Below are 27652 nucleotides of genomic sequence, written 5' to 3'. Positions count from 1 at the left end.
GAGAGGGACCCTAGGCAAAGAAATCCCTGAACAGCTATACCATTAGACCCACCCCTCATGCACTCTTCACATGTTCTTCATGTGCATTTTTGGTCCATTGGTGATACCTGATCTGTGATCTAACACTTTATTAGATTCTTTCTGTGTCTCCAGGCAGGCTGATAATTGGTCCTAGCTTGCTGAATTGTGGCCTGCTTGACTTTGTAGTCTCTTTATCTTATGGTTTGTCCTTTTGGGCACCTTCTCATGGCAAGAGCATGGGAAACACAGAAGTCCTGGACTTGGGTTAAACAACACTTAACAACTAAAGTATCACTGTGCTACCAACGTTATTTTCCTACTAAATAAAAAACACAGTGCTGTACTAGCTGCTGGGAAAAAATTAACTTTATCCCAGCTGAAGGCACATCTATGTGAAAGTTCAGAGCTTGCAGCCTAAGGCTTCAGCAAATCTAGCTACTCAAGCTAAGTCAGTAATAAATAGTAGACCAAATTGTACACCATTATGCTGTAGCCTTTGTATCCTAATGTGAAATGGTTGACTCTGAGCAATTAATTGCTATTAATTAATTAAAATTCTATTTAAAACATACTGATTACTATTTCTCAAAACACCTTCTGGCCCTTCTCAGACAGGTATCACATTTGCTAACCTCCCGTCAACTGGGACCTCTCTGGTTAGACAGGGCTGCTCATAGGTGATGGAAGCTGGCTTGATGAGCAGTACTGTGGACTGCAGATATACTCTTGGGTGGATCCCAAAGAAGGCAGTAAATACCTCAGCGTTTTCCTCATCCTTTGTCACTATGTTTTCCCTTGCAGCCAATAAAGAATGGAGCTGAAGAGGCAGACAAGCAATTTGAACTTCTTATAAAAGCAGCTGATGAAGAACTTAAATCTGAATCATCTGTGATAGGAGTTAATTTCTTGAGACAACTTGATTGACTAAATTTATTCAGCTTTCACTAAACTTTGTGACTTTTAATTAAAAGGAGACGTGTTCAAATATTTGTTTTCAGAATTTCCATAGATAAAAACAATAGCAGAAATACCAATTTTGTCTTTCATTCTGTTTACCACCCATTTTACTTTAGCAGAATAAGTGTTTATTCTTGTCCTGATAGCAAATGTTAGCCACACAAAGTTGTAGCTTGCTTCTTCAGTTTACTTTTTCTAATAAGAAAGCAATAATAACAACAAAAAAATCCATCATGGTCTAGTGAAAATTCAGATATATGGAAGGTAAAACAAAATGGAGGTTGCATTCAGCTGTGATATGATTAAATCTATACTTTTCTGTGTGGCTTGAGGAACTCTAAAGCTACATTTGTGCTAGAAAGTCATACACCCAGAGGTCTTATAAACAAATGTTACCATGATGTTCACTACCCGTACAGTACATGTACTGCCAGCTCTAATACAGAGGTTTCAAAGTTATAGTTGACAAATGACATTTAGATGAAAATAACATCTGTAAGTTCACAGTTTCAGACTGTGTCAGTCTGGGGAAAGCAGAGAAAGCAAGCGATGATATTAGTTACTTCCTAGCGCACAGGATCATGATTTTTGAGAAATGAAGGAAATTGTGGTTTGAAGCACAGGGTTTTAAGCAGAAAAGTCAACTGAATGCATGCTCCAATTCTTCCCCTCTCTGCTGGAAACAGGTACTTCAGTCTATGTAAACAACGGGAACAAAAAGTTGTTTTTCCTCTGGCTTATGGCACTGGAGACTATATTCCCTGCAATAATGATTTCAGCAGACTCCTGTTTCGTTCATGTGCTACAAGATAGCAGATCATAGATACATCTGTTCTTTTCCTTGTTTTACATGAATGAATAGCAGTAGTCAACTTTGAGCCTAATTTTAGCTTTAAAGAAGTTGTTTGTACTTAGCTACAACTTTAAAACTTTGTTTTCTTCCATTCTTTGAAAGAATGCATGTATTTGGCTGAGGACAGATAATGAACTCTCATAGATCAATGAGGCAGAAGTGTGTGATGATGGCAATTCAGAACTTACTGTATCAAAATAATTTTAGAGGTTGTAACTGTGCTTCTAATAATAGTAGATAAAAGGGAATGTGGCAAGGAATCTTATTTTCTGGTTCAGTTTATGATCAAGAATATATGTAGACTATTTAAATATTCTCTTTCTCTTTAACTTGTAAGTTGAAGTCAAGTCCAGTTTTGAACAAAGATGCCTTATACAGAGAGCAGTATCCTACATCTTGAATGCTTTTAACTGTTAGGGCTGGAACTACCAGCCCAACCCAGGCTTTCAGCTCAACCGGGAGTGAGGCTGGGAGTCTGTTGGTAGATGTGTGCTGGCACAGCTATGTTTTGTGTGTATACACACACAAAGGAAATAGCTACGTAGAGGGTCAGCTGCATAAATTAATATGAACTACTCAGATGGACACAGTACCATGAGTTTGGTAATTCAGGAAGATCTTGAACATGCTGTTGGGAGTTTAGACATGCATACATGCATATGTGTGGTGTGGGTCCATCCAGCAGCTGGTTTCAGCTGGTTTCAGACACAGTTTGCCCACTGGCTGTCCCCTGGGACCCAGTCACCCCTATTACCAGCACCTGGACATAGGAGCCCCTGAGGCTGCAGCTCTACTTCAGTTGCTGGTACAAACTGCTGTACAAATACAAATACATGTAAACCAGGACTCACCTGGTCCCCTAATACCTGCCCCTCATGGTCTTGCCCTTGGGCACATATGTATGTGTGTGAACATACAATTGAACCTGATCAGAATGCTCCTGGTCCTCTGCTAGACACCCCTGAGTGGTTATGCTCTTAGATGCACACAAACACATGGCTCTTGCACCTAGAAACCCACAGACCATCTGTTCCCTGACAGCTGGATAGAAATCTCCTGACCTAAGCCATCGCCAGCTCCTCCTATGATCTTGCCCTTAGGTTCCTGCACCTTCACCTACCTTGTCCCCAGATTTCTTCACCCACTCACTAGCTAGTGCAGCTTGGTCTACTGGTATGCTTGCATTCCATTCAGTCACTGGCACCACAGGCTCATGAGCTTGACCTTGGTTTTACATACTCCAATCTCTCAGTTGCCTGAACCCATGTTTATGGACCCTTGTTAGCCCAGGTGCTAATAGCCAGACCTTGATTTGTTCTTGGTGTTGGCCATCACAGACACAGGGGCCACTATGACTTGGGGGATCCCATTAGAGTTGCTGGAGTTGCACTTAATTCCCTTCAGTCTTGTTTCTATAGCTGCTGGTGCCTGTGGACAGGTAGGGCTTCCAGACAGTGTCCTAGCTCTAGCTGCTGGCACATACATGCAACTTTGTGCTGCATAGAGAATACCTCACCAAGGAAAGTAGTTAAAAATGGAATTTAATGAGAAGATACAACAGACTATGCTGTCAGATGTGCGACCAGACAAGCATTTTTGGAATGTCTGCCCATTTTTATGTGCTTATTCCTCTGTATTCTTCTACGTATCCCTCCCTAGCTCATGTAGATTCCCCCTGCTTCTGCCCTTTTCCTCACATTGGTTCCTCTCCAGAGCATCTTGTAAATCCTGTGCAGTCCTAAACTACACGTAATCTGTGTCCCACACCTGTACAAAGCAAAGCTCTTCAGTCTGAAAAGTGCTCTGTTGTTGAGTCTTGATGGATGTGATACTTGGACATGGGAGCTGAGACTCTCTTAAGTTCTGATTCTGGGAAGGGCCCAACAGGGTGTCTTTTCTTTGGGTCCTAAATTTGGGTTCCTTTGTACTACTTTGTGACTCTGCATCTCTGTGTTTGTAGAGATGTGCAGATGGTTCCTGGCACAGGCTTGAAAGAAACTAGTGGCAGGTTATTACTTGCAAATACTCCCTCCAACCCCTTGTGTCTCTGTGCTTCTGTGTGAGTGTGCAGATGAGCTTTTTATCCCATAACCTGACATAAATTAGCAGAAGCTTTTCACTGTTTCCCTTTTATGGTCCTTTTCTTATATTTCAAAACAAATAAAACTGTTAAGTGATTTCACAGCTTCCTGTATGCTGCATTTAAACTTCCATCATTACATGCTTTTCCACTCTTTAGTGATAGCATACAAAGTGAAAACAGATCAGGGCATTCAGAGCATCCAGCTGGCTAATTTATGTTCTTTATCAAGGTTAGTTAGATAACAAGTTTAAGTCATAATGAAGCAATACTTACAGCCATCTGGTTAGCAATTTTGGGTTCTTAGAATCCTTTATTATAGTCCACTTCTAGGATACTTTTGAAATGAGAATAAATTACTGGGTTAAGTTTGTACATTGAACCTGCTCTCAGTAGCAATTTTGCCATTTTTTTCTCATTCTTAAGAATTTTTAAGCAAATCTGTCTGTACAAATCTCTGCAATGTAGTATCGTAAAATATGTAAGCTCATCTGAGTGACTGTGTTCAAGTGACTTTCCGGCTTTCCTGCCCAGAGATAAATGGCTGCTGGGTTGCTTTTTTTGTTGTTGTTTGTTATTTTGTTTGGTTTGTTTTTCCTTTGTTATTTTTTAAATCAGGGCTGAATGCTGTGATACAGGGAAATGGATGTAAAGAAGCAGTAGAACATGTTTATTTGTCTTAAAAGAAGCAAAGGGCATTTTATTATTTGTGAAAGTGTCTTGTGATTTTTGTTTTTAAAAGGACACACTGACCTCAGCTTGATTACATGCATCATGTCACGGATGGCAAGGATACTAAAAGTGACCTAATAAACAATTGGAGGTACAGAACAAAAGTAAACCTTGGTCAATAACTCATAGAGTTTGATGTGCTTATATTGATAAACTAATTAAACAAATCTCCCTGTGTTCCTCAAGCCTAATGTGCATCTGTTATGATTAGTTTTATAGAAAGAAGCATTTTAACATTGAATGAAGGTAAATGCTAAAAGAACAGTGTAGTCACGAAGCTCTAAGTGCTTCAATTAATAATCACAGAGTGGTTTCAAGGAAGGAAGGCTTTCTTTGCACACCTGCAGTCATTCAACACATAGGCCTCTTGTGGTCAATGTTGATTGCTGCTTGTCTGTATCTGAACAACAAATATTTAGTATGGTGTAACCTTCTGTGATTTAGCTTTATTCTTTTTGCAACAATTGGCACAAAGGTACATCTTCTGATAGTGACAGTAATTATAGCACAGCTGTAGTTGAGGGTCTTTGAGAGTTTTCCATTATACACCCTAATAGTCAGTTTAAAACTCAAATGTAAAAAATGTTTTCACTGCTTCCTGGGCATACAGTGGCCATGAGGGGGTAAAGTGAACTAAATTGAATACCCTCCTCCTCCAAAATAATACTGAGGTTTTCTGAATCTTTGAACCTTGCATCCTTTGTAGTGTGTTTATATTGGCTGCATCTTTTGAATGTTTGTATTCAGGCAAAAGGTAGATCCTTATACCCTTTGCTTTTGTGCAAGACATAATCAGAAGTGCTCTTTTAATCAGATTTAAATAGTGTAAGTTAACACACTTCAGCTGGAACTTATGTGCTCTTTCAAATGTGTTAAGGTAATTGATTTTGAGTTTCAGGGAAAAGTGAAGTGGGCTTGTTGAAATCCTTGGCTATTGCCATTTAACCTATTTTCCATAAGAAAAACACATGAGGACTGCTCAGGTGGTTAGTTGTCACATGTCAGTGTCTAAAATTATTCAAGGCTTTGTTTACTACTTTATAATAAAAAGCTGTACTTTGTGTTCATCTGACTGTATAATTAATTAGACATTATTGCAGCACCTCGGGAGTTTCTTTTAGAGGAATGACACTTGAGAAGCACGTGAGTACTCCACTGATGTATTAGCTCTTTGTTCAATAAACAAAATGTTTATGAAAATGTGCAATCTAGGACTCAGTGTTAGACAATTTTGAACTTTTTGGTAATGTTGTCCATTATATTTTTCTTTTCAGATAAAAAAACTTGTATATGTATATCTGATGCGTTATGCAGAGGAGCAGCAAGATCTAGCATTATTATCCATCAGTACTTTCCAGCGTGCTTTAAAAGTGAGTAGAGAATTTTAAACTTACATCACAAAAGTCTGGTGAACTAAAGCATGTAAATATGTGTATGTGATAAAGTAGTTTCAAGTTATGTTACTGACAATTTTTTGTGCTATTTTGAAACTCGTTAAGTAGCTAAGCCTGCATGAAGTAAAATTACTTCATTAAAGAAAAGCAGCAGATTGATGGTCTCAAATCAACATAGCCAAATCAACATTTCTGGAATGGCTTTTCTCTTTCTAGGGCAGCTTATATATGTAGAAAGAACACCTATGCTTGTTTTAGTTTGTGTACAATAGATAACTGGAACATAAGATAGTTGTACCGAAATTAAAATATTCAGTGTTTTGCACATGCTACCTTTTTATTAAGAGCACTGAAGAAATTGTTCAATTTCAAAGCCAGATAACAGTGGGTGTAGAATCCCAAAAAGAATTTGTCTCAAAACAACTGCCCTGACAAAGTGGACACTCTGCTTGGGTGGAGGCCTCATTCAATAGTCATCTGGGGTCTGTTCTCTCAAGGAGAGAACCTCATTTGGGTAATGACCCTGATTAACAGGGTACCTATTCTCACAGGAGCAGCCCCTCCTTTAGTGGCTAACCTGATAAGCTGAACACTGGCCTGGCAAGGGGAAAAGGTGGGGTCAGGAGGCATAAAAGAGGCACACTCGAAATGCTGGATGCGTGCCCGCCATCCAAGGACCTGAACTTCCTTCCAAGATCATCACTGGAAGGGGGGTCCAGTCCGAATCTCCCTGGGTCGACCCCTACTCTGTGGGATGTAGAGACATGCCCACTCCGTGGGACGTGATATTTTGTTTGGCGCCTGCATCTGGGGAGCCGTGATCTCTTTGTGAGACGTGACAGTGCTGCACCCACCTTCTGGGGTGTGACATTTTATTGGTGCCAGATGTGGGACCTCTGTTAGAAGTATTAAGGAGGACTGTTGAAAGGGGATAACTGCACAAAGGAGAATCAATTTCTCTGGCAGAAGGTCATGGCAGTTCGAGTTGTACCTGATCTTGATTGCTCCCCACTGTTAGATTTGTTGAAAGATTATAAAGCTTGTCCAGAACCGAAAGGGCATAGTTGGGCTGGTGAACACTGGCAATCCCCATCAATTGTAGCAGAACGTATAAGAGACTAGGCAAAAGAAAGTAAGTCTAAACCTGGTAAGGGAAAAGCAGTGGTCTTGGTGGTGTCTTGGAAGCCACATTAGTTGCAGCTCAGAAAGACAAACATATTGTTGAACAAAAAAAGAGATGATAAGGAGTCTCTTCAGGAACTGGTTGCAAAACTTCAGGCAAAATTAGAAGTAGAATAATCAAAGCGGTGGCAAGCCAAGAAAGAGTTAATTAATGAAAAGCAACTCAGAAGGAATTTGCAAAACAGTTTGCAGGATGCTTTTGTGAGGGAAAGGTAATTTAGATTAGACCTGGCTTATCTATCTAGGGAGGGTGACCTGGAGAGTGAGCTAGGCTTTCCTAGTTTGTCAAAAGGAAGTTACCTTATGCAAAGAGAAGTTTCTTCCTGTTATCCCTGGGAGGAAATGGAGGAAGCAAAAACCAAATTTAATCCTTCACCAAACCTCCAGCCAGGTTTTGTGAACCTTCAGTTCATAAAAACTGAGGTTTCATGATGGTGAAGTTGCAGAACCTGCAGTTACTGCTAAACAGATACCCTATAGTGCAACTGAACTTGCAAAACTGCTAGAAAAGTGCATCAGGCAAACCAAAGAAACAGAAACTGTGTATGTGTGCAGGGTTTCCCTAACTGTAAGAGACCAACTAAAACTCACAGAGGAGGGAGCACAGGGATATTGGGGTCCTAACTGTAGATGATGAACAGGAACCTTGGTCCCTAACCCAAAGAGTAGCATATTGGGCTGGAGGGATAGATCCCATTCAGAGAGGAGACCCCATTGCCATTCTGGTTTAAATTAACTCACTGAAAGTATACAAAAGGCAGTTTGTCTTCAGATGATGCATGACAAACACCTTGAGCCTCATCCATCTCCCATGCTAGTATTTGCCAACCCAGATAGAATGACTTATTTAATTAGAGGACTACCTGATTCACTGAAGCCCTATGCAATACATATTCAAGACAGACTTAGAACTGCTTGTCTAGGAGGTCCTCAGGCAGGACCTTGTCTTACTTGGGGAGAGACTGCACAAGAACTGATTAATTGTGGTCGACGTTTGGGTTCACTGGAAAGGAGACAAAAGGTCAGGCTGCTGTCCATAGGACTGAACTAAATAAGAAGTCTTTCCAGTCCCAAGATGGGAGCCTTGAAGAGAGAGATGAAGTTGATTGGAGAAAAATATGGGAGGGAGGATCAAGAAAGGGTATTCCTCGACATTTAATGCATGGAATGCTGCTCCCTAATTTGCAAATTCTGGTAAAGCTGTGGAGGCAAGTAGATAAGGGCCCACAGAAGAGAGAAAACTTGCTGAAGGCAACAGATATAAGCCTCTGAGGGAAGACAGTGCAGACTGTGTATCTCAGGGGTCAGTTATTCCTACTGTCCCCAGGGAGGAACCTGCTAACCCTTTGAAGTTGGGAAACTCCCTGCACCATTCCCAGTAAGTGAGCTGAGGGCTGGCCAATGGGTGCACTTTCAGAGATTCACTGGAAATGAGGAGGGGGATCTACTAGTAACTTTTCCTCTCGGTCCCTTCAAGACTCCGGTCATTTTTTTTGGTAGATGCAGGAGCACAGATGTCTGCTTTAAATGCCAGCACTGCCAAATGAAGTGGGGTAGTCTCTGACAAGACAGATTCGGGTCAAGGATGTGTTTGGGTATTCCAAATTCCAGGCTACAGCCTGAGTAAAATGCTTGTTGCCCGGAGATACCACACCCAGCGTGACCACTATGATATTGTGTGTGTTCCCAACAAACATTGTGGGGTTAGAGTTATTAAAAGGGAAAGCATGGACAGACTCAGCAGGAAGGGAATGGAAGTTTGGATCTGCTGCAACCCTCGTAAGGCTCTTGCAGACTGTGCCTACACTTCCACCATCCAAGGTCGTAAATGTGAAACCTTATCCTCTGCCACTGGGTGCAAGAGAAGGGATCATTCTGGTAATAAAAGAACTGAAGGAACAAGGAGTAATTATTCAGACTCATTCTCCTTATAACTCCATGGTTCGCAAACCAAATGGCAAGTGGCAACTAACAATTGATTATCGACTCCTAAATGCATGCACCAGTCCCCTGACTGCAAATGTACCTAATGTAACTGAAATAATTTCCACCGTATAGGGGCAGTCTCATCAAAGTCTGGCTATGATTGAAGTAAAGGATATGTTTTTCATGGTACCTATACAGGAGAGTGATCAGGATAAATTTGCATTGTATTCAATACACCTTTACTCATTTGCCCCAAGGATATCGGCATTCCCCTACCTTGGCACGTTATGCCCTAGCCCTGGCACTTAGAGAAATCAGTCCTGAGGAGGGAGTTAGGCTGTGCCAATACATTGATGACATTAATAGAAGGGTCCAAGTTTCAGTAGTGCAAACCCAAGCAAAAATTGTCACTCACCCAGAGAGTCTAGGACTTCAGATTCCACCAGAGAAAGTGCAACTTCCCTCTCCTGAGGTAAAGTTTCTAGGCATATGGTGGAGAGGGGGAGCAGCATGTATTCCTCCCAGCACCCTGACTGCCTTAGAACAAATAAAGATACCTGAAAACAAAAAGGAACTGCAACATGCCCTTTTAGTATTCTAGAGGAAACATATTCCAGATTTCTCCGGTATAGCTCTTCCTCTGTATGATGTAACACAAAAAAGAGGTGCCTGGAATTGGAACTCGATTTATGAGGAAGCATTAAAACTGATAATTTTTGAAGCAGGAGTATATCAGGCCCTAAGCCTGATACACCCCTCTGATCCACTCCAGATTGAGTGGCCCTTTACAGTCCATGGAGCATCAATGCACATATGACAGCAAGGAACAGAGGGTCCAACTCACCCCATTGGATTTTATGATGCAGAAAAACATTATTCCATCTGGGAAAAAGGGCTATTTGTAGTTAGTCTCGCCTTGCAAGAAGCTGAGAAAACTGTAAAGTCACAAACAATAATTTGGAAGGGACCCTTTAAGATCCTGAAACCTGTGCTATCTGGCACTGCATCCACTGCAGGAGTTGCACAAAGAGAAACTGTTAGAAAATGGTAACAGTAAATTGGTGTATGGAACTTCTAAGACTGTTGCCACCTCTGGCCAAGATTTATCAAACCCAATGTGGGTCTGGTCATGTAATGCAACACTGGAAGCCTTTAAGTTTAATCCACCTAGTGATCCTGTCAAGAGCCCCTTACTTAATTGTAGTAAAATGTATTTGTCCCTTATGTAACTCTTAAAAGACTTCAATTTGTGTTAGAGAACATGGCAGCTACAACTTTTGAGTAATTCAACTAGATATGCTTTTGGAGAACTAAATTTACAGGTATGGCAAGTCTCAAAAATGATTTGGATATGATACTGATTAAGGAACAAGGAGTCTGTGGGATGTTAAATTTAACTAACGCAGCATGTTGTATCATAATACATGATGCCACCACATCAATTGAAGAAGCTCAAGCAAAGATGAAGGAAATAGCTGACCAAACATCAGAACTCTTCTGAGCCATGCAACCGTGAGAATCCAGTTTTGTGGTTATCATGTGTCCTACAGTCTTTGGGACTCACAGGGTGGGGAGCATGAAAATATTTTATGAAAATAGCTCTAACTTTGTTAGCAGGTTTTTTCTTCTTAATAATTGGCATACCCATTGTGCAGTGCATGACTGCCCATGCCATTTCCTCTTTTGCTTCTTCTCCCTCTATCCATTATATTCGAATCACTACCCTGGAAGAAGATTTTTCTGAAGACATCAAGGCATCTGTTTGAGCCACAGGGTGGTCTAGGTGGGGCATGACAGTGGGGAATGGAATTAGGGAACAAAGATTAGCGTTGTCTGAAATGTGACCATTGAGGAAACAAATATTTATTAAGACTCTATCCTTAATTTTGGCCAGTTTTAATAATATGACAATGTTTTGTGTTTTTCTTGCACTCTTCTAAGGCTGCTCTATATTCATAATTGATTTCTATCATGTCACTGACCCACATCCTGCATCTTGTTGGAAAATGTTGCAATCAGAGCACTAGGTGTGCACCTGTGGGAGCATTCCATAACTGACAAGAGACCTTTCTGCCCTTCTTCCAGTTTTTATCTCAGTCCTGTATGTACTACCTTTGCTGTTAGTGACTAACATGAAAAGCTAACATTCAAATGACTTCATATCCTGTGCTTTTCATGAGATATATATATACAGTGAACTATTCTTATTGCATAACTGTAAAGTTGTGGATAGCAGGAACAAAAGGAGTTGTGATAACACAAATATTGTGATTTTGAGTAACTCAAAAAAGAAGCAGAGGTGGGGTCCAAGCTAGCTGAGATTTTCCGCAACTAAGGAAACTACTGAAAAACTTGTTGGCAGATTTCCATATTTTCATAATTTTTCGATGTTTTCTTTGTTACTTTTTTTTTTTTTTTTTTTTTTTTTTTTTTTTTTTCAGGTTATAGAAAGCTTATTCTATGATCTTTGGCACTCTTGTTTGACACTCTTATTAGCATGGCCTGAGCTTCTAAGCTGAACTCATAGATAGGTTTAAATATTTTTATGTGCTGTTATTAATTATTGCAACCAATGCCAGAGAATTGATGCATTTCTGCACTATCTTTAAATTTCCTCTTCTCTCCCATTCTTTAGGATCCTAATCAGTTAATCCGTGCAAGTGCTCTAAGAGTTTTATCCAGTATCCGTGTTCCAATTATTGTTCCTATTATGATGCTTGCTATAAAGGAAGCATCTTCTGATTTATCTCCTTATGTGAGGAAGAACGCAGCCCATGCAATCCAAAAACTATACAGGTAAGTGATTCTGGCAAGAACTGAAAAGGAGTTCTAAGGCTGGTTGTGGGCTATGTTTATTGAAACTCCTGGTAGATGGCATGTCTCAATTATATCAGATCTGTTTCTTAAAGAATGTTGAGATTCTGTCATTCAACTGATTTGGTTGGAATTCAGGCAAGTCTCTTCCTTGCTAGAGTAACAGGATAACTGTGAAGAGATACAAAAAGAAACTAATACACTGTCTTTTATTTTTAATATGCCAGTTATTGACATCTGCATATCAATTATTTCTCTGGGTGTTGAATTGAAGTTTTTTGTGTTTATCAGCTGTATCTTTCATTCTGAAGACACTTTCTGTAATTTGCAGTTCAGGCAACAAATGAACACTAACTAACGGAAGGTTTTATCCATGCAAAACCAAATCTTCCTCTTCCCTTTTCAGAAATTCTTACTGTGGAAGAGTACTTATGAATAGGTTGGTACTGCTTTACACAGGTGGTGGCAACAGAACCTGTGTTTTTCCAAAATAGAGATAGGCATTTAGTCTACTGCTTATTTCTCTTTTATTTTTCCTACACAAAAAAAGGGAAAGGTGAGAGCAGTTAGGAACTCTAAATCTGGTGGCCTGAGGCTGGTGCAGTTCCATGCTCCCTCAGACCAATGCTGAGCATGTATCCCTGATGTGTGTGCACACCCACATATGCAGTACACATGCATGCAGCCAGCTGTACAGATGACCACAGACATAAAGCAGCACTCATGCACACAAAAACAACACCATCTTACTCTGTTGCACTGCCACTGGTGATGTTGAAGGCCCATTAATGGACCTATATGTACAATACAGATCCCTCAGTGATGATTCCAGGAGCTGGTCTTACCCCAATTGCTGACATTGGCACATACAAGCACACAACACTTGCAGTCCCACTGAACTGCTGTTACAGACCCCCTCAGACATACCCCTCCCCACTCTTTCACTTAAACACTGAATCCCACAGTAGCTGGATTTCATAGAATCATAGAAAGTTAGGAGTTGGAAGGGACCTGGAAAGATCGATTCCAGACCAGGGTCACCTATAGCAGGTCACACAGGAATGCATCCAGGTGGGCTTAGAATTTCTCTAGGGAAGGAGACACCACAACCTCTCTGGGCAGCCTGTTCCAGTGCTGTCACCCTCACAGTGAAAAAATTCTTCCTAATATTTATACAGAACCACCTATTCTTCAATTTATAACCATTGCCCCTTGTCCTATTGATAGTCATCCCTGAGAAAGCTTGACTCCATCCTCCTGGCACTCACCCCATACGTATTTATAAACATTGATGAAGTCACCCCTCAGTCTTCTTCAAGATGAAGAGACCCAGCTCCCTCAGCCTTTCCTCATAAGGGAGATGATCCAATCCTTTAATCATCTTGGTCACTCTGTGCTGGACTCTTTCAAGCAGTTCCCGGTCCTTCTGGAACTGAGGGGCCCAGAACTGGACACAAATGTGGACACACTCAGACTGGACACACTCAGTCACTAGCTCTTGTATTCCCTCATCTCCTGTTTTCTCCCACTATGTGGAGACAAAGAGGGGAGAAAAAGAAAAAGACTGAGACACACAAATGGGTATCTCCATGAACCTCCAGACCTTGCTGTCTCTCCAGTTAGCCTGGATGCCCTTGTCCCTCTAGTAAACAAAATCAGTTTTCTCACTTAGAGACACAAACACACACATCCACACCACAGGTATGGACCTGTGGCCCCACTTCAATGCCTGTCTTCCCAAGCTGCCTAGCCTGGCTTGCTGTTCTCTAGCAATCACAGACACACACAAGTACTTGCTCTAGTTGCTGTTACTGTCTTACACAGGCCCCTGATAGCCATGGCCTGATTCCAGTTGCTGGAGCTTAGACCTCCATATGAAACATGCACATGGAATAGAAGACTGCCTTGCACAGGAAAATAGTTGGAGTTCAATGAGAATGCAAAACAGACTGAGGGCATCAGGTGCAGAGCATGGCCAAACAAGCGTACTGAGCAGCAAAGTGTTTGCATACAACTGTCTCCTTTTCTGCACCTGTCTCTACTTTCTTACGCTTTTTTATCCCAAAATCATCTATATCTCCCTCTCCCTGCCCTTCATTCCATCCATAAGTATCCTGTAGCAATTGTTCCACAGTCCCAGAATGCTTGTCTTGGTATCGAATCACAGAACCATAGAATAATTTGGGTTGGAAGGGACCTCTAAAGATCATCTATTCCAAACCCTCTGCAGTAAGCAACCTCACTGTGAATATCTCCAGGGATGAGGTCTCAACTGCCTCCTTTGGCAACCTGTTCCATTTTTCCGCTACGCTCATGGTAAAGAACTTTTTCCTAACATGCAATCTAAGTCTTCTCTGTAATTTAAAAACCATTTTCCCTTGTTCTATAGAGAGCCTCTTGAGTCATGGTAGTTTCATTTCAGGACCATAAGGTTTGATGCCGTTTCCATTTGGAAGAGCCCGGCAGGGGCTTCTTTGTACTGTTGATTATTTTTATTGTGTATGTGTTTTGTTGTTTTGTTCTTTTTGTTGGTTTTGGGTTTTATTTTAATGAGCTGAGTGCTCTCATGTGAGTCGGGGAGTAGCTGGGTCAGGATGCTATTGGGGTTTCTGCACCACTGTACTCTTCTGTGAGCAGACAAGCCTTTTATCTTATCATAGAATCATAGAATCATGGAATCATAGAATTGGCTGGGTTGGAAGGGACCTCAGAGATCATCGAGTCCAACCCTTGAACCACCGTTGCAGTTGCTAGACCATGGCACTGTGTGCCACATCCAGTCTCTTTTTAAATATCTCCAGGGACGGAGAATCCACTACTTCCCTAGGCAGCCCATTCCAATGCTTGATCACTCTTTCCGTAAAGAAATTCTTTCTAATATCTAACCTAAACTTCCCCTGGCACAACTTAAGACCATGCCCTCTTGTCTTGTTGAAAGTCGTTTGGCAAAAGAGACCAACCCCCACGTGGCTACACCCTCCTTTCAGGTAGTTGTAGAGAGCAATGAGGTCTCCCCTGAGCCACCTCAACCGCAGCTCTCTCAGCCTCTCCTCATAGGGTCTGTGCTTGAGTCCCTTCACCAGCCTGGTTGCCCTCCTTTAGACCTGCTCCAGGACCTCGATATCCTTCCTGAACTGAGGGGCCCAGAACTGGACACAGTACTCGAGGTGTGGCCTCACCAGCGCTGAGTACAGGGGCAGAATCACTTCCCTGGACCTGCTGGTGACGCTGTTCCGGATACAGGCCAGGATGCCATTGGCCTTCTTGGCCACCTGGGCACACTGCTGGCTCATGTTCACCTTCCTGTCAATCCAGACTCCCAGGTCCCTTTCTACCTGGCTGCTCTCCAGCCACTCTGTCCCCAGCCTGTAGCGCTGCATGGGGTTGTTGTGGCCAAAGTGCAGGACCCGGCACTTGGCCGTGTTAAACCTCATCCCATTGGAATCAGCCCAACTCTCCAGTCTGTCTAGGTCCCTCTGCAGAGCCCTCCTGCCTTCCAGCTGATCCACACTCCCCCCCAGCTTAGTGTCGTCTGCGAATTTGCTGATGATGGACTCAATCCCCTCATCTAAATCATCAATGAAGATATTGAACAGAACTGGGCCCAAGACTGATCCTTGGGGGACACCACTAGTGACCGGCTGCCAACTGGATGCAGCCCCGTTCAGCACCACTCTCTGGGCCAAATGCAACCTTAAAAGAGGGAATGGATTTTAAGTCCCTTTCAGCTATCTGAATAGTTTATTTTTTGTTAGCATCTGATTAGCAGTAATATTTGGGAGCTGCTTACAGAAAGCACAGGAACTTTAATAGTCACATTTTTAAAATTTACTTGTACAAATGCCATATCTGGTAGCACTGGTGAACCACGGGATCAAGGGAGAGAGTTTAGTTTGCTGGTAAAGATGCTATCAAATTAACCTGTAGTCATAGTTAATTTAGTAGTAGTCATTAACCTCCATCGTGGTGGGATGGGAGGAGAGAATCAGAAAGATAAAAGTGAGAAAACTCATGAGTTGAGATGAAGATAGTTTGGTAGATAAGGCAAATGCAAAGCAAGGAATTCCTTTCCTGCTTCCTGTGAGCAGGCAGGTAGGTGTTCAGCCATCTCCAGGAAAGCAGGGCTCCATCATGCATAGGGAGTACTCAAGAAGACAAACACCATCACTCTCAATATAGAATCATAGAATCATAGAATTGGCTGGGTTGGAAGGGACCTCAGAGATCATCGAGTCCAACCCTTGAACCACCGTTGCAGTTGCTAGATCATGGCACTGAGTGCCACATCCAGTCTTTTTTTAAATATCTCCAGGGACGGAGAATCCACCACTTCAGTGGGCAGTCCATTCCAATGACGGATCACTCTTTCCGTAAAGAAATTCTTTCTAATATCTAACCTAAACTTCCCCTGGCACAACTTAAGTCCATGCCCTCTTGTCTTGTTGAAAGTCGTTTGGTAAAAGAGCCCAACCCCCACCTGGCTACACCCTCCTTTCAGGTAGTTGTAGAGAGCGATGAGGTCTCCCCTGAGCCGCCTCTTCTCCAGGCTGAACAACCCCAGTTCTCTCAGCCTCTCCTCGTAGGGTCTATGCTCGAGTCCCTTCACCAGCCTGGTTGCCCTCCTTTGGACCTGCTCCAGGACCTCGATATCCTTCCTGAACTGGGGGGCCCAGAACTGGACACAGTACTCAAGGTGTGGCCTCACGAGGGCTGAGTACAGGGGCAGAATCACTTCCTTGGACCTGCTGGCAATGCTGTTCCGGATACAGGCCAGGATGCCATTGGCTTTCTTGGCCACCTGGGCACACTGCTGGCTCATGTTCAGCTTCTTGTCGATCCAGACTCCCAGGTCCTTTTCTGCCTGGCTGCTCTCCTGCCTCCTCTTCTTTCTCCCTCAGCTTTACCTGCTAAATATGATGCTGTATAGTCTGGAATAGCCCTGTGGTTATTTAGGTCCTTACTCAGTTGTGTCTCCTCCCAGCTTCCTGTCAATGCTCATCCTTTCTGGTGAAGTGGTGTGAGAAGCTGTAGAGGCTTCAGCTCTGTAAGCACTGCTCAGCAGTAACTAAAGCAACTCTATTATCAGCACTATTTTCTTCACAAATCCAAAACACTGTCTCATACAAGCTGCTGTGAAGAAAATTAACTCTGTTCCAGACAGATCCAGCACACCTGGTCACAGGCAGGCCCAGTTGGCTTGCCTGCAAATAATAGTCTTGAACAGGCAGTCTCAGCAGATGTTTCAGTGAGGGTCATGACTGGTACAAATTAGCAATACAGGTCATATAGTGCTGGCAAGGCTGTGTTTTAGGCTATTTGTAATGAGAAAGTAATGTCAGAAGACTTGCTCTGAAGCTGGTCAAAATCAGAATTATGGAGGGGATGGATTTTTGATGTGAGGATCAGTCAACAATTTGTATACTCTCCTCCATCTAATTACTCCATCTTCTGTGAACATTTGAATAAGAAGAACTAACAGTTTATCCTAATAGTGCCTGTATGCTCCATTTGCTTTTTGATTTCCATGACATCTTTACCTGTTTGATCATCCTGTAGTTCAGTTAATGCTCCAGTCAGACTTCTGGATGCAGGTTCGATACTCTAATCTTTCTTACATTTAGTGTCATGGTGTTGGGATGGATGTCTGACCTAGAAGAGCTTGTTCATTAGTGGTTCAATCAATCCTAACAGCAGGAAGCTTACATATCAAACAGAAAAGATTTCAGGCATAGTGTGAGCAACAACGTTTGTGCCCAGTGTAATCAACATTGCCAGGTACATTGGAGTACTTTTATCATTGAAAATGTCAGACCTATTCCCTGTTTCACTTAGATTGCATTTCAAAGCTATTAGTATATTCTGCCAACACAAGACCCTACTATGTTCTTGCACCTATCTGCAGAAAGATTTGGAAAACAACTTTTAAAAGTCCCAGCACTATAGGTTCCATAATACTACTTGTAGTTCCCATAGTGAGAGTAGATCACTAAGATGTTTAGCCTGTTCTTTTATTTTCTTTCCAACAATGCTGCCTTCCTTAGCTGAAACATAAGGAAAGAAGTAGAGAGGAATGCCAATTCACCTGTCAGAGACTTTACTGAATATTTTCTTGATCACATAACAAAGCTGTTATTTTTTTCAAGGTTTCTTAGTAATAAATATTCATTTATTTCTGTATGTAAGTTTTATACCAATTCTGAAAATTTAAAATTAGGATTATTAAAAATATTTTTGGCTTTTCATCTGAAGGTTTCTGCCTTTGGCAGAAGATGGAAGGAGATATACTTGTGACATTTCAATATTTAGCAAAGTTAACAAGGTGTCTTACTTGAAGCATTGTATTGATAACAGAGGTGTTATTCCACTTTGTCCTGGTGTTCATTCACTAGTGAGTTCATTCATAGTGAAATTGACTTCTGTGAAAATAGAGAGATCGTTGTGACTTCACATTTGAAGCTCAGTAATGCTCTCCCTAATGAGTTGGCCAGGCTTTCTTAATGTTTCTTAAGTCCTAAAATTTTTATGAGTTTAAGAGTTTAAGTATTAAGATTTTTGTAGAAGACACAGAAGATATAATGCAATCTTCACAATATTATTCAATTCAATATTATAGTCCTTCATTTCACATCCATAGGCTACCATTAAGTTTATTTTCAGTCAAGTTGTTTCATAATCAGAATACCTGAATTTTTCTCTTTAGAATACCTGATTTTTCTCTAAGTGGTTTCTTCAATGCTTTTGGTTACCAGTTTGTGTCTAAAGGTCAACAAAGCTTCTTTTTTTTTTTTTTTTTTTTTTTTTTTTTTTTGATATGTCTAACCAAATTAATAATTTTTTTCCCCTAGTCTTGATCCAGAGCAAAAGGAAATGCTAATTGAAGTGATAGAAAAGCTTTTGAAGGATAGAAGTACGGTAAGAAACAATGTGCTATTATATATGCATTGCTTGGTTTTTAATACTTTTAAAGCATTTTCTCCCTTGACTGTCATTCAGCAGTATATAATAAGCTTTCCTAACTCTTACTGATGTGGTTTTATGTTTTTAGATAGAAGTATTATTGTGTATTAATGTATTATGCTATGAATGTAATAGTGACCATATCCTTTAATTAGATTACTAATTTTACTTGCATCATAGGTATTCCTAATCTGTTTTTTAGCATGATTTTTATGTATACTATTTTAAATTTAATTTTGAAAATGAAAGTTATATAATGATATGAGTCAGTGTAGAAGTGTCTATGTATAAATGGTTTTTCATTGGGAAATTAATTAGGTTATTTCAATTTGTTTGTGATAGAGTAAGAATAAATTACTTCTGTGTGATGCACAGTAGGCTTGTTGATGTCAGTTTGCTTTTGCAGTGTGTACAGCTGCTGAACAGTAATAATTGCTGTATACTAGTTTGTTCTTGCAAATATCCCCAAGTAAGTAAAATGGATGGCAATTTCTGGGACAATTTCTGTAAATTTTATGCTTCTGTTACATTTTGCCCGCCCTTTATAGGTGCAGGTTTTCTGTGTTAACTGCTGTATATATCTCAATGATCACATCCTTTATTTTTTTCACCTGTACCTTAAAAATGTTTCCCAAGTCTACGTCAAAGATGTAGTCGAGCACAGAGTGAAAAATAGATCTCAGTAGCAAATAGAGTTGTAAATTAAAATATTCTCATGTTTTTCTTCAGATTATTAGCTAAGTGAATGTAGTGCTTTTGGAGTAAATAGAAGTATTGCTAGTTACAAGATAGTGTGTTGCTTTATGTCCTGCTTCCAAGTGTTTTTTAACATACAGGACTATATTGTTTGTTGTTCTAGCACAGTCCAGGTGTTCAGGATATAAATGGTGCTGTTCTGTAAAACTCATCTTGCAACTTCCACTGAAGGGTTACTGAAGGAGACTGTCAGAGCTTAATGGATCAGCAGACAGTAAATCAGATAGTTAGTTCTCCTGACTGCATCTATGCTTGACCTGTACTCATTTGTCAGAGGCCTCTGTGCTTTTGTGGAGTTGCCCCCCCAGTGGTTCTTCGTGTATTTTCTTTCCATGGTTCATGCTCTTGGTGTGTATGCAATCTGTGAATGTGAGATTAGATTCTTTATGCTTGTGGAGGCATAAGCGGCTGAGAAGCCATCTTTGTTTCTTCTTATTGCTGATGGTAGGAAAATAAAATCTTCCTGAGTTCTCATTCTTTCCTAGTCTTTATTGCTTATGGTAAGAGACAACTCTTTTCTGCTTGGAGTTTCTTACAAGGGGATTAATGCTCATTGCCTAGTAAATGCCACAGTGCTGGTATATCTGTGACACTTGAGCACTGGACACGGTAATTTGAAGATACCAGCTGAAGCATTAGTCAAAGTTATGTTAATTTGTTAGCACATTCAAGAAGCAAAGAAGGGTGGTATAGAATTGTCATCTGGACCTCTTTGGAGATGTACTGCTGCAACTTTTTCCTCCTTCTGATTCTTCTTTATCTGTTCCCGAGCAAAATCTGATTCCATCCGGAGCTGAAACATCCCAGCTTCATAAGTTTTACATTTTCAGGAGGTGATCCGAAGAAGTTAAAAAAATTGTACAGATCTCCCTGCAGGACTCTTTGGATCAAACCTCTTTGGATGTACTCTTTCATCCAAGACTCCACAGCTTGTCTGCTTGGTCTCTGTTTAATCCTTGAAACTTTCGGAAGGCCAGTCTGGCATGGAAAAGCTCTACCTTAAGCATTTACCTTTTGTTATGTTTCACTGAATGTTCCTAGAAACTCTCCACATAAACCAACAGAAAGTGCATAGTGCACGAATATTTTATTAGCAGTTAACTTCAAGCTGAATAAACTTATTTTTTGCCTCTAACTGGAGAACATAGCAAGTTACACACGGTGAAAGAAACAGAATGCTACCTGTAGTTACCTCCTTTTAAAATAAGAGGAGATGCAGCTGCTTATAGATAGTGGTCCTTACATACCGGTGTGTACATATGTAGCTTCTATAGGCTTAATAGGCTGGCTACTTTTTAAGTCCTATTTAGGCTCCTCTTGGGAAATTTATGTTAATATGAACCACCTTTTTGTATCCTCCAAAGAAAACTGAATTTTATGCACTTGGCATAAAAGAAAAAGATGCTTCTACGTACATAAAGACAAAGCTTCTAGAAAATATTTTGCAGTCCTTGCAAAGAAATTTAGGTTGGGTTTCTTGACAGAGCAATTCTAGAAAAGGATCTGAGACATAGAACAGCAGCATTTTGTCATAGTTTTATGAAGTGCATCTGTTTGCTTAATGGCATTTCTCAGGTTTTTTTCAGCTTCTGTTGCCTGTTTTGACAGTCACATAGCCTTAAATTTTTTAGGTGATAGTGGGAAATTCAGATCACAAGTGTTTACTAGATACTAATCTTTGGATTCCTTCAGTTGCACAAAAGCTGCTCCTTTGCATCATCATCAGTAGTTGTCTCTTGAAAGTTGTAATCTAATGTCAGCAGATCAGTTGGTTAGGAAAGTAGTGGTTTTTTCCTTAAATAGCGTCTTTATTAAAGGAGGAGAATTTTAGAATATTTGTGACTTTAGTTGTTGAACATCTGAAGCTCTACACCTTATTTAGCTTCATGGAAATGTCAGGTTACTTTTTGCATTTTGGTGTATTTAAAGATTGATAATCCTCAGACAAGCTATAATGCATTGTGTTTAGTAACTAGATAAGGGAAAATTCACTATGTGTTACTGTTTTTGTTTGGTTTTTTGGTCTTAATCCATTTGCTTCAGATGTATTTGCAGGTGGTGTGGTTAAGGCATAGCCAACAGCAAAGAATCATGGAATGGTAAGGGTTGGAAGGGACTATAATGATCATTTAGATCCAAATCCCCTTCATGAGCAAGGACACCTCCCACTACACCTGGCTTCAGAAGGCTTCATCCAACCTGGCCTTAAACACTTCCAGGGAGGGGGCAGCCACAGCCTCCCTAGGCACCCTGTTCCAGTATCCTACTACCCTCATGGTGAAGAATTTCTTCCTGATATCTAACCTAAATCTACCCTCTTTCATTAAAACCATTACCCCTTGTCCTGTCACTACCCTCTCTGGGGAAAAACCCCACTCCAGCTTTCCTGTAGGCCCCCTTCATGCACTGGAAGGCCACTAGAAGGTCTCCTGGTGCCTTCTCCAGGCTGAACAGCCCCAGCTCTCTCATCCTGGCTTTGCAGCAGAGGTGCTCCAGCCCTTTGATCATCTGTGGCCTTTCTCTGGACCTTCTCCAACAGGTCTGTATCTTTCCTGTGCTGGGGGCTCCAAAGCTGTACACAGCGTTCCAGGTGCAGTCTCAGAAGAGCAGAGTCCCCTCCCTGGCCTTATTGGGGCCCTCCAGGGACTGCTGGTCCACATCTACTCCACTCAGGTGCTTTACAGGCTGCAGGGAACAGCTGCTATCTCACCATGGGCTGCAGAAGAACTTCTGCTCTGGTGCTCCCCCCTTCCTCACTGACCTAGGTGTCTCTGCTCCTTTATTGCGCTCACCTCCCCCTCCCTTCTCCCCTGCAGATCATACAGCAATTCCTTACCCCTTTTTGAAAGTGTTGGTTGCAGAGGTGCATCCATTGTTGCTGATAGGCTTGGCCTTGGCCAGAGGTGGGGCCAGATTTTGGATCTGAGAGAGCTTGCAGTAGCTTCTTCCCCTTACCAAAATCCTGCCTCACCAACCACAGGCAAGTTTTAAGTGACATAATTTCTAAATTAAAGTCAGATAGAATAGGTACTAAACATAGGTGCCTCTGAATTCATGTAAACCAGATTTTTTTTTCAGAGAGAACATGCTATTGTGGATTATTAATGCATCTTGCATTGCACAGAAAAGGCACAATGTATTTAAATTAGTCAGAGTCATTCTGCATTTGAAATAGCAGGAAACTGAATGGAAATTTTACTACAGTAAAATTAAGACATTTTATCAGACTGTACAGATTGTGTTCATTTTTTGGGTCTTAATCAGTAGTAAATTTTAATATAAGCTGAGGTAAGCAAAACTTAAAATAAAATTACATCTAACTTTAGCCCAGCACTTCATTAAAATTTGTGGTGAGAAAAATGAAAGATCACTACTGCTTAAGTAGCTTAACACGAAGATTCAATTAAAAGCCAAGCTCTCAGTTAATCAAAGGTGTAAAATTATCAAGTGCAAAGCATCATTAACATACCTTCAAGGGCAGCTAACGGGGAATTAAAGCGTATCAACAAATCTGTGATTTTGTGCCATTGCATTTAGTTTTTAAACAGAAACTTACAAGTATTTTTACTATAGAGACTTAAGAAATGCAGTTATGTTGTTAGACTTTATTTACCAAAAAATGTACCTCAGACTTGGATAAACAGGTTCAAGAGCATGAATGCATGCTCCTTTTATTTTTCTAGTATTTCTCGATACTTGAGCAGTTGACATGATTTTATGTAGAAAAGAAGATAAGAGCATGTGTGTATTTTATGCTAAAATCACTTTCTCCAAAAGTAGTATAGCTAGTCATGTGTGAAGGTATAATTGGGTATTTTATAAGAAACTAGTTCCCTTTTTCTTTGGTTGGTTCTGTGTCAGTTCACTCTAATTCCATTTTCTCTGTTCACTTAACAGGCCTGATGATCTAGCTTTTGGGCATAGGTTTTTAAGGCAGCATTGGTTGCTTAAGCTGCTTTTGGAATACTCTGAAAGACTGTAGAACTTCATGTTTGTAGCCTGTATGCTTTACAGTTCTGATTGTGTAATACGAACAATAAACATTAACAAATGTAAACAATAAAAATCAAGTTTGTTAATGATACCTGAGTTACAGCAGTTAAAAACAAACAAATAAACAAAAACAGTGTAAAATCCATTGATATTGAAAAGGAAGCATGCATGTTGTCCAGACGTGTAAAGTGAGAATAAATTGTGACTTGCATACCCCAGTCCAAACTAAAGCATCCCAAAGGGTATCTAAAGATGCATCTAAAAAGAACAGGCAGAATGAGTATCTGTGGCTGTGATGTAGTTGTGTGGATGCTGAGCATATTAAAGATGTCCAAATTTATTGCACATTTCTCTCTTCAACTATCATCTGATTGTATTTTGTTTGGGCAGATAACTCTGTTGGAAGGCAGGTTCATGTTGCTTGTGAGGAAATACAAGTGAATGGGCTGCATGATAAAATGAATTTTTTCAGCCCTGTCCAGAGAACTGTGTTAATATGTGGCTAAGTATGTTTTGTGGTATATAATAGCTGTTGCTCCTACAGCTCCTGCTCTGGACTGGGTAGTACACAGAGTATAGCACTGATTTCGAACTCTAAGACAGAAGAATGTTAGACTTCAATTTTGAAACCCATTGGCCAAATTTTCAGATGTTCATTTCTGAGTATGTACTCCTGATACTGTGTCCCCAAAAACCATTGTTGTGAGGTAATATGAGAAGGGATAGAGGCAAGTTTGGGTTAAGGCTGAATAAAATTATCTTATTGCACAGAATCTGTTTATTGCTAGGTAAAATTTACATTCTTTTCTAAAGGATATTTTTTCCTTCAGCTTCTGCTTAAGTAATATTTTTTCCCTTAATTAGAATATTTTCATCACATTAAAATACTTCTCATATTTAAATAAATCTATTATTCTGTTCTGGTGTCATGATTTACCCCTGAATATAACAGTTACAAGTTAGTACTCTGCTTTGGGGTGCAAAGATTTTAGACACAAGTGTGGTTATTCAGTTTTCTTTTGCAGACTGGCTGATAGATGAAACAGATTAATGCAAAGTGAGACTCTTAGATTAAAAAGTTACCACATCAATTGCTGATGGCTTTGCAATGAAGATCTTAATCTCTTAAATTAAAGCAATGTATATGGGGATAGTGGGAAAAGAAAGTTGGATTCTGTACTTTTCAAGAGTAGGCTCCTGTTAGTAAGTTAGTGATTTAGTTTAGAACCCAAATGTGTGAATAGGACCATGTTTTCTTCATTACTGATTTAATGTTGGTAAAAGCTTCACTTTTGTGGCAAAAAATTACTGAGTTTGTGTAGATGTTTTATTGTGATAGATCTATTATCCAGCTATTAGAAGATAAATGACTGATCTTTTCCAGTTCCCTTGCCTCTAGAAAATTGAAATAAGAAGGGGAATATCATTTGGGCTGTATGATTAGGGCAGGTGGGGTGGCCATTAATTTAAGAGAGAGGAATCTTGGCAGCATAGGCCAACTTGCACTATATTATCAATCAAACCTCGATGCACTTCTTGTGATGACCCAGCACTCTCAGGTTTTTGCAGCGTTAATTAGAATTCATGACAAAATAGATGCAAGGAAACATTTTGCACCCTTCATAATTTTATAGAAAATTTATTGTTATTAGAGGAACCATTTGCTTAGTGTGATTTTTTTCATTACCAGCTTGTCAACTAGCATAGATAATCTGGAGAAAATATGAACTCCATAGATTGGGTGTCACTTTTGTTGATGGTTCATGTAGTTTACCTTGGAGCACAGCTAATGGCTGAAGTTCATAGCAACAGCACAGAAAAATATGGCAACCAGTGGAAGACAAATGAACCATGTTTATGGCTTTAATATAAAAAATACATAAATGGAAAGCAACATTTGAATTTGATGAGCTCATTGCTAGTTTTGTTGGAGTGATTAATACTTTCTGCTTATACAAGAAGCTACTATTGACACAGTGAGATGGAAATTAACTGACTGTTTTTTGGAAACTAATATTTTTTGGTTTTATATTGATTGGATCATTTTGTTTTAATTCTAAACATTTTTATGGAATATTGAGCATTTAATAAACAACTATTATTAGCTGTTTCTCTGATGTTTAGACGTATAGTACAATCATATTATAAGGGAAACAGTATCAACTAGAAAATAATCTCTTAAGAAAAAACATGAGAGAATTTTCTCAGGTAAATCTTCTTGTTACCGGTGCACCTCCAATCTGTCCTACATTCTCACTGTATTTTTTCCCTCTTTCAAATTAAAAGCCTAGTTTTCAACAATGCGATGACAGGGAGCAGGGTGTGACAATAAATAGTGTCATAATGGTACAGTATTTGCTGTATTAACTTGTAAATCTAGGGACTTGTCACAGGAATAAAACACATGTTTATCTATTGTACTGTGTGCATTTCATAGTGTGTATTAAAATTTTTATTACTATCATTTAAGTGGTCGCTAGGGACAGTGTTCTTATTGTAAACTTGAGTAGGTGGCTGATATGAGTTGAAAAAAGCAATTTAGTATTCCTGTAATTCAGTATTACTATTTCTTTGTATCAGTAACTTAACTTTTTAAAAGCCAACACATATTCATAGAATATGCACTCAGTTACCTATAACTAGTGTTAAATATATTATTTTTTGTCAGCTCCCAAGCTGTATATATGTAATATCCAAATGCAAGAGGTAAACAGCAAAACACATATGCAGTATTTGTATTGGTAAAAGACAAAGGTGTCTACTCCAGAACTACAGTTGGACACCAGCATCTTTATCATCCTTCACCTATGAACCCAAAAGGGTATTTTTAAATATTAGGCTGTGACTATTCTTACAGTCATAAATCGATCTGTGTGTCAGTCTCTCTCTCTCCCCCCTCCTCCCCTCCCTTGTTTTCTCCCCTTGTATGTCAAACCTGTCAAGAGACCCTGTACTGGCTTGTAGGAAGAGTAGAGTATTGATTAAAAAGTCTATGGGACAGTGACCTAAAAAAAAAGTCCCTCTGGTGTGAAAGTGTCATCCCTTCCTTCTGAGACTTCGTCTCCATCATACTGTCCTCTGAGAGCTGGTCTGATTTGTAGTTTGGAGTGCTGCATCTGAGTAAAATTGCTTTGCTGTGAGTTCTGACATTCAACTCTTCCCACCCTTCCTCTCTTCCCCCCTCAGTTTATCTGGCCCAGTTGAATACCTTCTCAGGACTGATAGTGATTTGTCTTGAGTTAACCACTGCCTTCTGCTGAGCTTTGAACCCACACCAAACCATCGGCTTGCAGCACTATTTAATTACAAAGTAGCTTACTGAAGCACGTTATTAAAAGGAAAGTTTAGTACAAAAGCATAAAAAGAGCAATTGTTTTTGAAATAGAGCAAAAAATAGCAAATTATTTAAAATGTAAAGCATGTTTTATTTACTTTTATAAAATAATCAAATTTTGCTTCCTGAATTGAGTTGTATATTTGCTGGGACCAGCAGGTACCAGTATGTGGATGGGTCGGAGACAATAAATGCAACTTCACGTTTACTCTTATTGGTAATTCATAAAATCCCCACAGACCCTGGAACTTGTTTAGCATAATAGCAAGACTATATTCTGAGCTGTTTTCTTTCAATTGTAATGTTGGGCGCATACTAATAAACCAAATGTCAGCCATATAGAGGGAGAAAAATGTAACATATGAATATCATTGTATTTAATATTTCTCAAAAAGTACCATTTCAATAAACTGCACTTCTATTTAATTGCTTACTTTAAGTCATTGGGGAAATTTTAGAGGTTGAAATGCAGATCCCCAGTGCTCAGATAGAATATGACATTAATTTGCTGCCAGAAGGCTATACTGCATGCATGCTAACTGCATACATATCAGCTGCTTCACATAAAGCCTCATCATTTTAGTTATTTGACTTAACATGTACTCTGACACAAAACAAACCTTAATTAAAGCAATTAGAAGAAAAAGAACAGT

At 40.0% G+C, this 27652-nt stretch overlaps 1 protein-coding gene across 2 annotated transcripts in view; it reads left to right on the top strand.

The window, feature by feature from the left end:
• AP3B1 (adaptor related protein complex 3 subunit beta 1) overlaps positions 1-27652 on the top strand; it is a 158222-nt gene that overhangs the window by 20873 nt on the left and 109697 nt on the right. For both annotated transcript variants that reach the window (XM_030467696.1, XM_030467697.1), the window contains exons 4-6: positions 5918-6013; positions 11781-11941; positions 18805-18871. In XM_030467696.1, coding sequence (XP_030323556.1) covers positions 5918-6013; positions 11781-11941; positions 18805-18871 — 324 coding nt within the window. The remainder of the gene's footprint in view (positions 1-5917; positions 6014-11780; positions 11942-18804; positions 18872-27652) is intronic.

Source organism: Calypte anna, chromosome Z, assembly GCF_003957555.1.
Source record: "Calypte anna isolate BGI_N300 chromosome Z, bCalAnn1_v1.p, whole genome shotgun sequence".
Taxonomy (NCBI): domain Eukaryota; kingdom Metazoa; phylum Chordata; class Aves; order Apodiformes; family Trochilidae; genus Calypte; species Calypte anna.
The sequence above is the reverse complement of the archived record's forward strand: the minus strand, read 5'-3'. Positions and strand labels throughout refer to the sequence as shown.